At 41.4% G+C, this 14708-nt stretch overlaps 3 protein-coding genes across 3 annotated transcripts; 1 reads left to right on the top strand and 2 right to left on the bottom strand.

The window, feature by feature from the left end:
* Positions 1-625: 625 nt before the first annotated feature.
* LOC106959435 (complement C1q-like protein 2) lies at positions 626-1957 on the bottom strand. The gene is made up of 5 exons (XM_015052003.1): positions 1685-1957; positions 1510-1590; positions 1324-1407; positions 1096-1233; positions 626-1023 (listed from the first exon to the last, which is right to left on the bottom strand). The coding sequence occupies exons 1-5, from the start codon at positions 1875-1877 to the stop codon at positions 728-730; spliced, it is 792 nt and encodes a 263-aa protein (XP_014907489.1). The 5' UTR covers positions 1878-1957; the 3' UTR covers positions 626-727.
* A 3790-nt stretch (positions 1958-5747) lies between these two features.
* LOC106959436 (complement C1q-like protein 2) lies at positions 5748-7143 on the bottom strand. The gene is made up of 5 exons (XM_015052004.1): positions 6907-7143; positions 6744-6827; positions 6555-6638; positions 6334-6474; positions 5748-6261 (listed from the first exon to the last, which is right to left on the bottom strand). The coding sequence occupies exons 1-5, from the start codon at positions 7097-7099 to the stop codon at positions 5981-5983; spliced, it is 783 nt and encodes a 260-aa protein (XP_014907490.1). The 5' UTR covers positions 7100-7143; the 3' UTR covers positions 5748-5980.
* Positions 7144-9537: 2394 nt separating this feature from the next.
* Positions 9538-10879, top strand: LOC106959430 (cerebellin-2-like). Its single transcript, XM_015051998.1, has 5 exons — positions 9538-9730; positions 9819-9902; positions 9977-10060; positions 10135-10272; positions 10345-10879. The coding sequence occupies exons 1-5, from the start codon at positions 9538-9540 to the stop codon at positions 10644-10646; spliced, it is 801 nt and encodes a 266-aa protein (XP_014907484.1). The 3' UTR covers positions 10647-10879.
* The last annotated feature ends 3829 nt before the right edge of the window (positions 10880-14708 follow it).

Consider the following 14708-nt stretch of genomic DNA (forward strand, 5'->3'; position numbering starts at 1 on the left):
TAGATGAAATCAGTCTACATTTGTCTTGGTGCTTTTATGGTTTTCATTTAGCAGCATCAGAACCATCTGTGGGTGAAATGGGTTTGACCCGATTGGGTCCAAACTGGTCCAGAGTGATTAGGACTTAAACAAAGGCTGAAGGCTTAGTATGGAGAAAACCCTCAGTACCTGGGGCCAGAGGGCGGAGCCAGAGGGGGCGGAGTCGGGTTTGGGACAGAACCCTGGTCTCCAGGAGGCTGAGGTCAGTATTACAGAACCGATCCAATGTATCAGGAGCAGGGGGCGGGGCCAGATGTGAATAGTGGAATAAATAAATAAACAGCACCTTATTATGAGATATTGTACAGGTGTGTCTTTGATTGTGGCTCAGAGAGCTCAGGTTGGTTCATGTTTCATTTATTTATTTATTCTCTGTTTAGTTTCTGTTCACCTTTGAAAATGATCAAATAAGCTGTTTCAGAATCAACCCAATAAAAGCTTTGCTTACAAAACATGCATTTTGGGTCCAGTGCTTCAAAAAACAGAAGATATTTGACATAAAAGGGTGTCATATTTCTGACTTCCAATTTTTGTTTTTGTCTCAGGACGTTTACTTAAATTTAAGATGACACAAATAAACACAAAATACAGTTTTTAAATGTTTATTGTGAAGTTAGAAAAAGACCTGGAGGGCCCATAGGAAGGGTTAGCTCCTAGTTAGCGTCTCGTTAGCGCCAGTTGTCCTGCCTCACATGGGGAATAGCAGATGACCGCTGAAGGTGCAGATGTGGTTTTCATCGTCGTAGATGACATGGCCGGACCAGAGACGAACAAACACGACGTCTCCGGCCTCCAGCAGCAGCGAGACGCCGTTAGATGCACTGCCGAAGCCCAATATCAGATATTCATATGAGTCCAAGTTGTTCCTCGCAGTGAAAACCTGCTGGTCATTCTTCACTAACGAGGTTATTGTGTTTTCATCGTTGTTGACGCCGATGTACCACTGAAAGTGGTAAGCTCCTCTCAGTGGGGCGGTAAAAACTCCTGCAGGACAAACAGAGGAATCCTCTCAGTTTCTCTACTTCTGGTAGAACAGCAGCTTGTCTCTGTTGTTACCTGTATGCGGGTTGTAGGCGTCTCCGATGTTTGTGACGACGCGTTTGAAGACCAAGGTGGTGTCTCTAAGGACGGGTCCAGTAGTTCCAGAACCCTGAGCCAACAAAGAGGCTGAAAAAGCCACTTTGTTGGCTGAAACTGAGCAGAAATGTTCTGTTTTCAGGTTCATGTTTCATTATTTGATCTAATCAAATGCTAAACAATCAGATTGTCTTGGTAAAGCAGTACCTTGAAGTTGCTGCTTTAGATTTTCAGCCAGAGAAATCAGATTCTTCTCTTGAGCGTCTACCTGAACCCGCTTCCACTCCTGTCCTACAGAAAAAACAGATGATGTTTCCGTACATACATTCAGAAGAAACCAGAAGCATTGTGGATAGAAAGTTTATTAAATGTGGAAAGCTCTTAGATCTCTACCTTCAGTTTTCTTTGTCAATGTAGATATTTCGTCCTTCTCCTTCCTCCAAGTTCTCATCCTCTTCAGTTTTGTTCCTTGCTCTAAAAATCAACCATCAATAACTGTAAGCTTGACTTGATTTGGCTTGAGACATTAAGAAAATATATTAATCTGAAAACAGGAGCCGTTCCTCACCTTCAGTCTCCTGCTCCAGAACAGAGACTTTGCTCTTCAGGGCAGCCAGGGCAGCAGCCATCTTTGCCAGGGCAGTGTGGACGTTCTCCTCAGGATGGACAGCGGAGATCTTTCTGTCTGAGTCCATCTGATTCATGGAAACAGAGGAGAAGAGAAGAAACGGCAGGAAAACCAGGGCCACCTTCATCCTCATGGTGAAAATCCAGAGCTGTGGCGGCTGCAGACCTGATGGAGATTTAAATGCTGCAGCTGGAGTGAAGGAGAGGCGGGTCTGAGGTCAGGAGGTCACTTCCTGTGATTCACAGACTTTAGTTTAAAACAGTTGGAGAAAACATTCATGCAGAAACATGTTGCAAGAAGCCTTGATCTAAAGCATCTCAGTGTTTTGGCCGTTTTTCAGTTTTCCGGAAGTTTGTTCAACATTTATGTTGCATAGAGGTTGAATGCTGCTTCTCCATGTTGGGTCTGGATGCAGAGCAGAACCAGAACCAGGAGACCTGAGAGGCCTAGTTTGATCCAGCAGCATCAGCAGCAGATCTTTATAAACTACCAACAGTATTTTGAAGTCTCTTCTCTCAGAAGAACTGGTGTGATGTTCTCCATCTTCCTGGTTTTAGTCAGAACGCCAGCAGCAGCGTTCTGGATCAGCTACAGCTGGTTCATCGATATTTTAGACAGAAATGTGAAGGATTGCCAAAAATCCTTCATAAGCATTTTCAACAAATATTTTCTCTGTTATAAACTCCAACACACTGAAGACACATAGAGAAGAGATAGCATGAAATAATAAATGCAAATAAATGGCAGTTAATTAGGGTTCCTGCAGACTGCAAAGTCTGGATAAGGCTGGAAAAATGAACAGTTTTACATAAATCTCACTTTTCCAGAATTAGCTAGAATAGAATAGACAGAAAAGAATAAAAATAATCTTTATGGTCCCACAGTTCCGGTATACCAGCAGCAAAGAAACTAAGGCATGTAGGTTCAAACATAGAAAAGAAGTATTAAAAATACATAAAATGAATGTTCTGCAATGTAAGAACAAGATTTTAACATAAAACACTGTGCAGTTATCAGAAATAGTATAATATGATCCAATTGATTGTAGAAAACCTCTGAAACAAACATCCATGTTTGTTTTTGCATTAAATGTCAAACTGTCAGCAATGTGCCAGAATAAGGAACTATGGATTAACAGAATTGATCTAAAATAATCTTTTGAGACATTTATAATTTCTATTTGATTCTATTCTTAAGCTTTTGTGACATTTATCAAAAATACAAATTAATCTAAAAACATGGCATTGGTATTAAAAAACAGTGATAATCAGTTTTATTCTTTTTAGTTGGTTTGATGCTTTTTAGCATTTACACTGTCAGTTTCAAACTGTGTGTAAATTAGATTCTTTTCAGAAACTCAAAACCTTAATGACTACATTTGCTAAAAAATAAAAATAAATAGATAAATAATGCAAAAAAAAAGAAGCTTCATGTTAATTAATATGTTGCAGAATGTAAAGGTAACAAACCCCAAACAATTGAAAACAGTTTTTAGTCAAACATGTGAAATTTGGGTCACATTTTAAGTCTAAATGAGAATCTGGATGTTAACCTGGTTTCAGTGTGAATGTCTAAGGCTAAAAGGCAAAGAAATAAAATATAATTCATGTGACTGGATGTGCTTTCGCCATCTTGCTTCACTGATCAGATGGAGGTCATGAACTTCCTGTTCTGTTTGGCCTCTGGTGAGAGCTCAGGGTGGAGGCGACAACGCCTCATGGTTGGGAAAGGTTTTGTTTTTCTGATGTTCTCTTCCACCCAGTGGCGCAACTACACATTACCCCCCCCCGCCGCCCCCCAGGGAAGGAACGTCAGGGTGAAGGCGACGCTACATGATGAAGTGTAAAACTCGCTACATGTACCTCGTTATGTGCGAGAGGTGAAGGAGCCCAATCTCATAATCGGCGCGTCGCCCCCTCCAGACGGGGTTTTGGCGCCCCCTCTGGTGCTGCGCCCCTATGCGTTGCATACGCTGCATACCCACTTTTTGCGCCTCTGCTTCCACCTCCGCTCTGTCCAACCTCTGAAGGCTTTGTGAGGAAACATTGCTATCATCGAGTTCAGACATACAAGTGTCTCTTTGGGGTCAAAAGGCAAGCATGACCGGATTCTGAGAAAGGATGAGCTTTAGCCTTTTTATTAGAGACAGAGTTTCATTCAGGCCTAAAAGTCCAACCCAACTCGGCCCAAAGCCCATAGCCACTGTGTCCGAGCCTGACTCGACTAACTAAGTATAGGCCTGAGATTAAAACCTGGTGGTGTGAGGCAGCTGGGTGGATGAAGCACCAACCATCTGACAGGTTAGGAGGAAGCTGGAGCTCTGCTCCAGTCTCAGGTTTTAGACTCCAGCAGGTTTTCTTCCAGCTCCAGCTCCCATCAACTCTCACCATCTTCCCTGCTCCTGCTAAAGACAGGTTGACTGATAGTTGCCCCGTGGACAGGTTACTGTGGGTCATTTTGTCCAGTCTCCACCTTGGCTGATCTCTGATTAGAGCTCTCCTTGTTCAGCCTGGATGTTTAGCTGGACTTTGACTAGGCCCTGTCTAGGTAGGTTTCCAGTTGGGCCAGACTCTTTCCATTTCCAAGTGATGGCTGAGCAGTGAGGCGTTCAAATCTTGGTAAATCTTTTGAATCATCAAAATGCTTTGAGCCACGTATGATTTTCTTTCTACTTCACAATTATATTCCACTTTGTGTTGGTTTTTCAAATCAAATTCCAATTAAATATATTAATGTTTGTGGTGGGAGGAAACCAGAGTACCTGGAGAAAACCCATGCATGCACAGGGAGAACATGCAAACTCCATGCAGAAAGACCAGGAATTGAACCCAGAACATTCTTGCTGCAAGGCAACAGCTCTACCAACTGCACCACTGTGGTTTCCTCCCACAGTCCAAACACATCACTGTCAGGTTAATTGGTCTCTCCAAATTGCCCCAAGGTGTGAGTGTGTGTGTGTGTGTGCATGGTTGTGTGTCTCTGTGTTGCCCTGCGACAGACTGGCGACCTGTCCAGGGTGACCCCGCCTCTCGCCCGGAACGTTAGCTGGAGATAGGCATCAGCAACCCTCCCGACCCCACAAAGGGAAAAGGGTGTAAAGAAAATGGATGGACTGAAGGATGTTTGTGGTTGTAATGTGAGAAAATATGGAAAAGTTAAAGGGGTGTGAATGCTTTTGTCAGCCCATGTAAATGTGGTTCTGCAGTAAAGTGAGCTGAAAATGATTAAGCCGACTTGTGATCAGTTAAATCTAGTCAAAACGCTTGTCTGACAGAGTAGAAATGAACAAATCGTTTTCTCTTCACTTCCTTCTCCTGTGGATCTCCCACCTGAGCTGGTGTTATAGCTAAACACCATTTATCTGCGTCCTCCTCCTCCCATCGATCATGAAGTACAATGTAAAAAACTTCAGGGTTCTTACAGAAACTGGAGATCAGACCGAAATTTGGTTTTGAACATTCAGAGTCACATTACAAAGTCGGCATTCTAGCAACTGAAGAACATTTCCAGGATTACATGACCAACGTCCGAGTGTTAGAAAAACTCAGCCGTGTGTTTCTCTGTAGTCACATTGGTTCAGTGTCTTCTTTACAATACTGTTGTTTGTTTATAAAGCTCTAAAACGGCTGAGTGCCAAAATACATTAAACGTCTCTGTTAGGAAACCGCAGCAAACAGTGGCATCTTGGGTTTATGAGTTTCCATATAGCAACCTGCAAACTTACATGTAAATAATTTAATTTAATTTAATTTAATCCTGCCACAATAAACACAAACATCATCTCCACTCAGACTCAGGATTCAGATTTTCATTCATAAACACTGAGTGTGTCTGTAGTGAAGCAACATGTGGAGAAGAACCTCACTGTGCACGGTGGAGGATGTATGATGCTGCAGGTCGACTTTCTTCCAAAGTCCTTGGGGACTTTGATAGCAGTGAGTTATGGACTCATTGACAGCAGGACATTTGGACAAGAATCTGACTCAAACAACCAACACAGACATGCTTTGATACGCTTTATTATCTGAACCCAAACAGAAGAGAAGGAAATGTTGCACATCTGAACAGGAAGAAATCAGGATTTACAGATGAAATCTGATCATCTGGATGCAGATTAGGAATAGTTTAGCTTTTAGAGACTTCACTCTACAGCCTGACAGGCAGATGATCATGGATGACCTGAAACCAGACGGCCCTGGCTGAGGTTAGCGTCTCGTTAGCGCTGGTTATCCTGTCTCACATTGGGAACAGCAGATGACCGCTGAAGGAGGAGATGTGGCTTTCATCATCGTGGACCACTTTGTTGCAAAACAAACGGACAGACACAATGTCTCCGGCCTCCAGCAGCAGCGAGACGCTGTTAGACGCACTTTCATAGCCTAAACTCCCGGACTCCCTTGCAGTGAAAAACTCGTCATAGTCATTCTTCATCAACGTGGTTATCGCGTATTCACCTTTGTTGACGGCGATGTACAACTCAAAGTGGTAAGCTCCTCTCAGTGGGGCTGTAAAAACTCCTGCAGGACAAACAGAGGAATCCTCTCAGTTTCTCTACTTCTGGTAGAACAGCAGCTTGTCTCTGTTGTTACCTGTATGCGGGTTGTAGGCGTCTCCGATGTTTGTGACGACGTGCTTGAAGACCAAGGTGGTGTCTCTAAAGGCGGAGCGTTCAGTACTTCCAGAACCCTGAGCCAACAAAGAGGCTGAAAAAGCCACTTTGTTGGCTGAAACTGAACAGAAATGTTCTGTTTTCAGGTTCATGGTTCATTACTTCACCCAGTAAAAATCTGACTTTGTGTTTTTGCAGTACCGTTAAGCTGCTGCTTTAGCTTGTCCACCAGAGAAATCAGATCCTTCTCATGAGCATCCGCCTGGACAAGTTTCCACTCCTGTTCTGAATAAAAGACAGAAAAGGTTTCCATCCTTTCTATTATTTACATGAATTCAGTAATTGTGTATAAAATGTTCATTAAATTCGCAAAGCTTTTAAAATCTCTACCTTCAATCTTATTCTTCAGTGTGGATATTTCATCCTTCTGCTGCTCCCTCCAGGTCGTCACATTCTCCAGTTTTTCTCCTTTTTCTAAAAATCAACCAAAAATAATTGTAGGCTTTCAAACTGAGATAAAATTATTAATCTGAAAACAGGAGCCGTTCCTCACCTTCAGTCTCCTGTTCCAGAACAGAGACTTTGCTCTTCAGGGCAGCCAGGGCAGCGGCCGTCTTTGCCAGGGCAGTGTGGACGTTCTCCTCAGGATGGACAGCGGAGATCTTTCTGTCTGAGTCCATCTGATTCATGGAAACAGAGGAGAAGAGAAGAAACGGCAGGAAAACCAGGGCCATCTTCATCCTCATGGTGAAAATCCAGAGCTGTGGCGGCTGCAGACCTGATGGAGATTTAAATGCTGCAGCTGGAGTGAAGGAGAGGCGGGTCTGAGGTCAGGAGGTCACTTCCTGTGATTCACAGACTTTAGTTCAAAACAGTTGGAGAAAACATTCATGCAGAAACATGTTGCAAGAGTAAAAGTGGCGTAAGAGCATGATGATTCCACCTCCATGCCTGTGTGATGCGTTCAGGTAACGCTCAGTATTTCTCCTTGATGCCACAGCAGCTGAGTTTAGTCTCATTAGAAACCAGAACTTTCTCTACAACCTGTCCTGAAGCATTTGGACTCAGAGAGACTTTTAGTTCTGTCTGCTATTGTCTGTCACTAAAACCACATCCTTTATGTTTAGGACGACACCAGAGGAGTTCTTGGTGACTTCTGGATCAGAACCAGACGTCAGAGTTGGTTTCCACTTTTCATACTTTTTCTCTTTCTGGTTCAGAATCTAAACATGAACGTCCCGGCGCTCCACAGGTGGATCTGCACTGTAAAAAAAAAAAAAAAAAAGTCATAAAATGTATGGTAAAAAACTGTAAAATACTAACAACAGCTACAGACTGTAACATCCAAAGCATTTTGTTATCATAGAAAATAAATGGAGTTACCATCACTCAACTGATATAAATTTCTCATTTATGAAAAGTAGAAAACACAGAAGTTTATTGTGAAAACTTCTGTGTTTTCTGTGAAAATCTTAGAAATTGTAAAATAAAATCGCTGACGGTCAGTTCATGTGACCAGCCACCGAGTTACTATCGTTCCCAAACTCTTCCATTTTCCTATAACACAGCTGACAGTTGACTGTAGAATATTTAGGAGCGAGGAAATTTCACGAGTGGATTTGTTGCACATCCTATCACAGTTCCACACTGAGATTCACCGAGATCATGAGAGCGAAACATTCTCTCATTAATGTTTGTAAAAACGGTCTGCATGCCGAGCTGCTTCACTTACACGCCTGTGATTGAACACCTGATTCTGATCATTTCAATGGGTGAACAAATACTTTTGACAATATAGTGTATCTTAAAGTATCTTCAGTAATAAGGTTGGTTAATTTGTTTTTCCAGAATCTGCTTCTTGCTTCTCATTCGATCCCAACAACAGACTTGGACACAGTTTACCGTGGAGCTTAAAGAAAACATCAGAAATGCTCAGTATTCCCCAACCATGAGGCGTTGTCGTCGTCTCCACCTCCATCTATCTAGCACCGATCAAGTGAAACAGGAAGAACTTCATGAGAACGAAGACTTCCCGATGGCAAATATCACAGTCACTTTCTTTGGCTTTTAACCTCAAACGTTCACACTGAAACCAGGTTACCATCAAAAAGTTCAGTCTCTGCTGTCCATTCCTGCAGATTAAAACAACGTTCATATCAAAGCATATCGTCAATTATTCATCCCAGCTTGCTTTGCTCTGTTAGTAAATGCTGGGGATGAGGCTCAATATGGAGATCGATGTTCATATCCTTTGTTTTTGTGATGTTTAGTTCTAAATCCATTTGAACGAACCACTGAACAACGTCATCAATAACAGGTTCATGTTCATCCTGCAGCAGATTAATATAACGGTTACTGTGTCGTTGGTAGAGTTCAGGATGCTGACAGTCGTTTATGTAGGAACAAACAGGAGGGGGACAAAACACAGCCCTGTGGAACACCAATAGAAGAAAGGAGACATAAATACTTACAGCAGGTCAATGTAAGTATTTATGTCTCTTACATTGACCGGCTGTCCATAGTTGTTAAACCTGGACCAGTGAAAAACTGAGTTAAAAGTTTATGTAATTTGAGGCTTTATTGCATTGAAAACAGAAGTTTAGCGTGAGTCTTTCAATCTTCCAGATGTTTATGGTGCAGGTTCAGCAGAGTGATGGCAGCATCCTCCACATCCTGTTCTATACGCAAACTGCAGGAGATCCAAGTTATTCTCAGCGTTAGCAGCAGTTCCTTTTTCATAAGTCCATCAAATGTCTTCATTACTGAGGATGTTAAGACAAGAAGATCATTTAGCTCTTTAGCAGCTTTACATTTATAAGAACAAATCTTTTCCATTTAATGGGAAACTTTTCCAGTTCCAGGGAGTTTAAAAATATACTGGCATCAAGGAGGAGAAATACTGATGTGTGCCTCTGACAGTACACAGGCAGTATTTCTACTGAGGAGAAATACTGAGCGTTACCTGAAAGCATCACACAGGCATGGAGGTGGAAGCATCATGCTCTTACGCCACTTTTACTCTTGCAACATGTTTCTGCATGAATGTTTTCTCCAACTGTTTTGAACTAAAGTCTGTGAATCACAGGAAGTGACCTCCTGACCTCAGCCCCGCCTCTCCTTCACTCCAGCTGCAGCATTTAAATCTCCATCAGGTCTGCAGCCGCCACAGCTCTGGATTTTCACCATGAGGATGAAGATGGCCCTGGTTTTCCTGCCGTTTCTTCTCTTCTCCTCTGTTTCCATGAATCAGATGGACTCAGACAGAAAGATCTCCGCTGTCCATCCTGAGGGGAACGTCCACACTGCCCTGGCAAAGATGGCTGCTGCCCTGGCTGCCCTGAAGAGCAAAGTCTCTGTTCTGGAGCAGGAGACTGAAGGTGATGAACGGCTCCTGTTTTCAGATTTGAGCTAAGTTTGAGCGTCTCAGAGATGATGCAGCCAAATTACAGTTATTTTACTTTTCAGAGCAAAAAGAAGAGCTGGAGAATGTGACGACCTGGAGGGAACAGAAGAAGGATGAAATATCCACACTGAAGAATAACATTGAAGGTACAGATCTTCCACATTTAGTGAACATTTTTATCCACAATGTTCTACTGTAACATCATCTGTTTTTTCTGTAGGACAGGAGTGGAAGCGGGTTCAGGTAGACGCTCAAGAGAAGAATCTGATTTCTCTGACTGACAACCTAAAGCAGCAACTTCAAGGTACAAAAAAATCTGATTGTTTAGCATTTGAAGTAATGAAACATGAAAGCTGAAAACAGAATGTTTCTGCTCAGTTTCAGCCAACAAAGTGGCTTTTTCAGCCTCTTTATTGAATGAGACTGATACATATACCGGACCCTTCGCCATACTCACCACCTTGGTCTTCAAGCACGTCGTCACAAACATCGGAGACGCCTACAACCCGCAGACAGGTAACAACAGAAACAAGCTGCTGTTCTACCAGAAGTAGAGAAACTGAGAGGATTCCTCTGTTTGTCCTGCAGGAGTTTTTACAGCCCCACTGAGAGGAGCTTACCACTTTCAGTGGTGCATCAGCTCCTACGAAGATGAAACCACAGCAGCAGTGTTGGTGAAGAATGACCAGCAAGTTTTCAGTGCATGGGAGTACAGAGGCTTTTTCACGACCATGAATGACGACATGGGCGTTAGCAGTGCTTCTAACGGCGCCTCACTGCTGCTGGAGGAAGGAGACGCCGTTTCTCTTCGTCTGTTTCCCCTCTGTGTCATCTTCGACTACGGACTGCACATCTCCTCCTTCAGTGGTCATCTGCTGTTCCCAATGTGAGACAGGATAACCAGCGCTAACGAGACGCTAACCTCAGCCAGGGCCGTCTGGTTTCAGGTCATCCATGATCATCTGCCTGTCAGGCTGTAGAGTGAAGTCTCTAAAAGCTAAACTATTCCTAATCTGCATCCAGATGATCAGATTTCATCTGTAAATCCTGATTTCTTCCTGTTCAGATGTGCAACATTTCCTTCTCTTCTGTTTGGGTTCAGATAATAAAGCGTATCAAAGCATGTCTGTGTTGGTTGTTTGAGTCAGATTCTTGTCCAAATGTCCTGCTGTCAATGAGTCCATAACTCACTGCTATCAAAGTCCCCAAGGACTTTGGAAGAAAGTCGACCCGCAGCATCATACATCCTCCACCGTGCACAGTGAGGTTCTTCTCCACATGTTGCTTCACTACAGACACACTTCAGTGTTTATGACTGAAAATCTGAATCCTGAGTCTGAGTGGAGATGATGTTTGTGTTTATTGTGGTAGGACGCTGTTTGCTGCAAGGCAGGCTGCTTGCTATTGGGATGTATCCTACAGGTTGCTATGGAAACTCATAAACCCAAGATGTCTGTTTCTAACAGAGAAGTCTAGCTGATCATTCTGCTCACTGTGATAAGCTGATGGATGTAAATATGGCTCCTCATGCAGCTGATAAACTGCCCCAGATAAACTGAACAGAATCAGATTAACTTCAGCATTTAAGGAAATGCTGCCAGCTGTTGATGTTGATTAATGAAATTACAGCTTAAAGCTGGTTACAAACTTAAACTGAGCACGACCAGACAAAGTCTGAGCAGAAAGCATCTGTATTTAAACCTTATCTGACAGATTTTAAATGGCACAGACACAGAAGGTGTGCAAGTGTTGTTTATCGTTGTAATGAGACAAAATATGAGAAAGTTGTTCTGCAAGCCACCTTAGATTACAAGTCTGTCGGTTTTAAATGCTTCACCCTAAAATGTGCGTCTGATTTTCAAACCTCTTTCTGCTGCTCACTAGGTGAGACGCGTTTCATCCAGGTGCTGAATGTCGGCATCGAAGTGAACATCTGTAGCTAGTTGTTGATGCTAATGAATTCAACTGCAGTTTAAAGCATAAGGTGGGTAGACAACATAATGAAATGTGAAGGAAAGTTTCAGGAAAAAGTCTGCTAACTTTATTTTTACAGCACCAACCCTAAACTGCTTTACTGTAAGAATATTAAGAAACGCTTAAAAAAAACAGGAAGGCATGAAAATAAAGATAAAAAATGATGACATAAGTATTATGCAGATCAAAACTAAAACAATCTGAATAAATGAGTATTAGGTAAAAATCAACAAGGAATCAGTTTATGAAGCTTCAACACTGGCAGCTTTAGGAAAGTTCAGGTTATGGTGAATCCAGTCAGCAGAGGGAGGCTGATGCTGCGGCAGGTTCAGGGAGCAGACAGCCGTAGTTTTATTCAGGTTTTCAAATGTTCTGCTCAGCCTTCAACTCTCCAGGCACACCACGCTGTTTCATCCTCAGCAACTGGCCAACAGTTACAGAGGCTTATGGATCCCCGTACATCTCAGTATCTCATAATAACTATTCAGTAATTAAAGCTTCCTCCTCGGTTTTCCATTAAATGACAGCATACATTTTACAGAGTGTATATTCACTGATAGAAGTGTGGACTTCTGCCATTTGTATTTTATTTCTATTTGATTTAAGAGTAAAAGAGTTTTCCCGTTAACTTCATCTATTTGTTGTCAATCTGATAACATTCAACCTTAATTCAAACCCGTGTAAACCACTACAATTGTTCATTGCAAACTTATGATGCACTCGATTCATGCAAACAAAGCTCAAGATCACACTCCAAGCAGGATCAGGCCTCAGACATTCAAGATTAACAGTGACGTGGAAGGTGTGTATTCAGGGAAGTGACCCAAGGACGAGACGCAGGACAAAACAAACACAAAATAAATGGAAAATTGTTAGTCCGCCCTCACACATACTGAGGAAAGAAACAACCCAAAGCTGGACGGACTAACAAAAGAAGGATAATTAAACTCTAAAGGACAGCAGACAGCAGTGATAGAACTGTAAAAACAAAAATTCAAAAATTACTAAATGCTTATAAAAACCCTTTAATCAAATCAATCTAAAACAAATTAAAAATGCTGCATCGCATTAACCAGCACTTTAAATCTGAAGGATCTGGTGCAGCCCTACCAAATAAAAATCAACAACATAAACAACAAAAATATATAATTCAATCTTATTAAAAAGACAAATGCATAAAACATTTTTTAATTCATAATTTTTTGTGTTATTTCAGTAAATCTTTATTTTTTAACCTTCTACTCAGAAACTCAACACAAATGACAAACATTTCAGGATACAGAATGTATTTTTATTTTTACAGCTCACATCCTCACAAGTCAACAACCACAAAGTGTTTTACTGTAAAAATATTAGCAAACACAAAATGTTAATCAGAAGGCTACAAATCAAACACCATAACCCAAAAAAAATGCAACTCAATCAGTCAAAATAAATATTTAGGAGATTTTTAATAAAATCAACAGAATCCAGACAGTTTCATATGGCAGATATATTATAAGTCTGTTGAAACACCATCAGCCTTTAACTTTCTTCTGATATTACTGACATTTGTTTCACCAGGAAAACCCCATTGAGATTAAAAATCTTTTCAGATTTAAGAGTTCAGATGGTTTTTGGTAAGACAGCAGCTATCCAACGTGGCCTTCAAAGGTTGATGGATATTTTCTTCATCCCTCCACTTCTGATGACTTTACAACCTGCTGTAAAAGCTCATCTATTTGCGATCTATTTACCTGGACATTTCAGGAACAAAGTCTCTTCAATCACAGTCTGTGTTTTCTCACTGCTTTGTTGAAATAAAGTTTGATTACAATACCTTAAAGTTTCTTGTTGTAACGTAACACAATGTGGAAAAATTAAAGGGGTATGAACACATTTTCAAGGCTCTACATCTCTTAATATGTTTACCATCTTGTACCATATTTTTTCGACGGGCTGTTTTTGATACAAAAAGGAATTTCGAGTGTCTTTTATGAGTAATCAATCAAATCAAAGGCAACCAGAACAGAACCTGTTGATTAGATATAACAGATTTAAGAAGCAACTTTAGCTTCAGTTTTGATTAAAGATCATTAGTTACATTTTTCATTCATTGGGTTCGTTGATTTATGACAGAAGCAGAAACACTCAGCAGCATTTGATCTCACATGTTGAACAGCAGATGACCGCTGAAGGTTGAGTGGTCATTTTCATTATCAAACATGGCTGCACCGGGAAACAGACTCACAGAAACCTGGTCTCCCACCTGTAGAATCAGCGTAATACTATTAGAGGCACTAGATACGCCATTTGTCTGATGCTCAATCGCAATGAAGGTTCTCTCTCCATTTTTGGTAATCGAAGCTCCACTGCCATGTCCAGCTCCAAGTCCGCCTACATGCAGCTCAAAGTGATAGGCTCCTCTCACAGGTGCAGTGAAAATACCTGCAGAACATTTATTGATGTGTTAAACAGAAATTAACATTTGCAGCATCAGAAGGACTAACTGATATTACCTGTTTGTTTGTTGTAGGCTTGTCCAATGTTTGTCACCAAACAAGGTCACAGCAGTGTAAGTGGAGAAGGGTCCAAGAACAAAATGTCCTTCCGACAAATAGGCTGAGAAAGCCACCTGAGTGACTGAGACAGATTAAAATTAATGTCTTAAGAAACATGAAACCTCTCGCTTCATAACAGGGACCCTCTTCACCCTGACAAGTACTTCAGGTGGTGGCCTAAAAAGTCCTAATGGATGTTATTTAATTTTTAATGGACTAATTCTCAATTATTTTTTTATTTTTTAATGTTCTACAACACAAATTAACATAAATATGCTATAGATGTCAGTGATCTGTTTGATTTCCTTGGTTTTTAACCATCAATAACATCAGGAAGAAGACATTTACAGCTAAAGTTAACCTTTTTGCAGACGACACCATGCTCTACAGACATCTCTCTGCAGCTTAGAGTTGGTTATCTATGTGAATAAAATTAAA

Source organism: Poecilia latipinna, unplaced genomic scaffold (genome assembly GCF_001443285.1).
Source record: "Poecilia latipinna isolate Pla-1442-1.1 unplaced genomic scaffold, P_latipinna-1.0 Scaffold1079, whole genome shotgun sequence".
NCBI classification, from domain to species: Eukaryota; Metazoa; Chordata; class Actinopteri; order Cyprinodontiformes; family Poeciliidae; genus Poecilia; species Poecilia latipinna.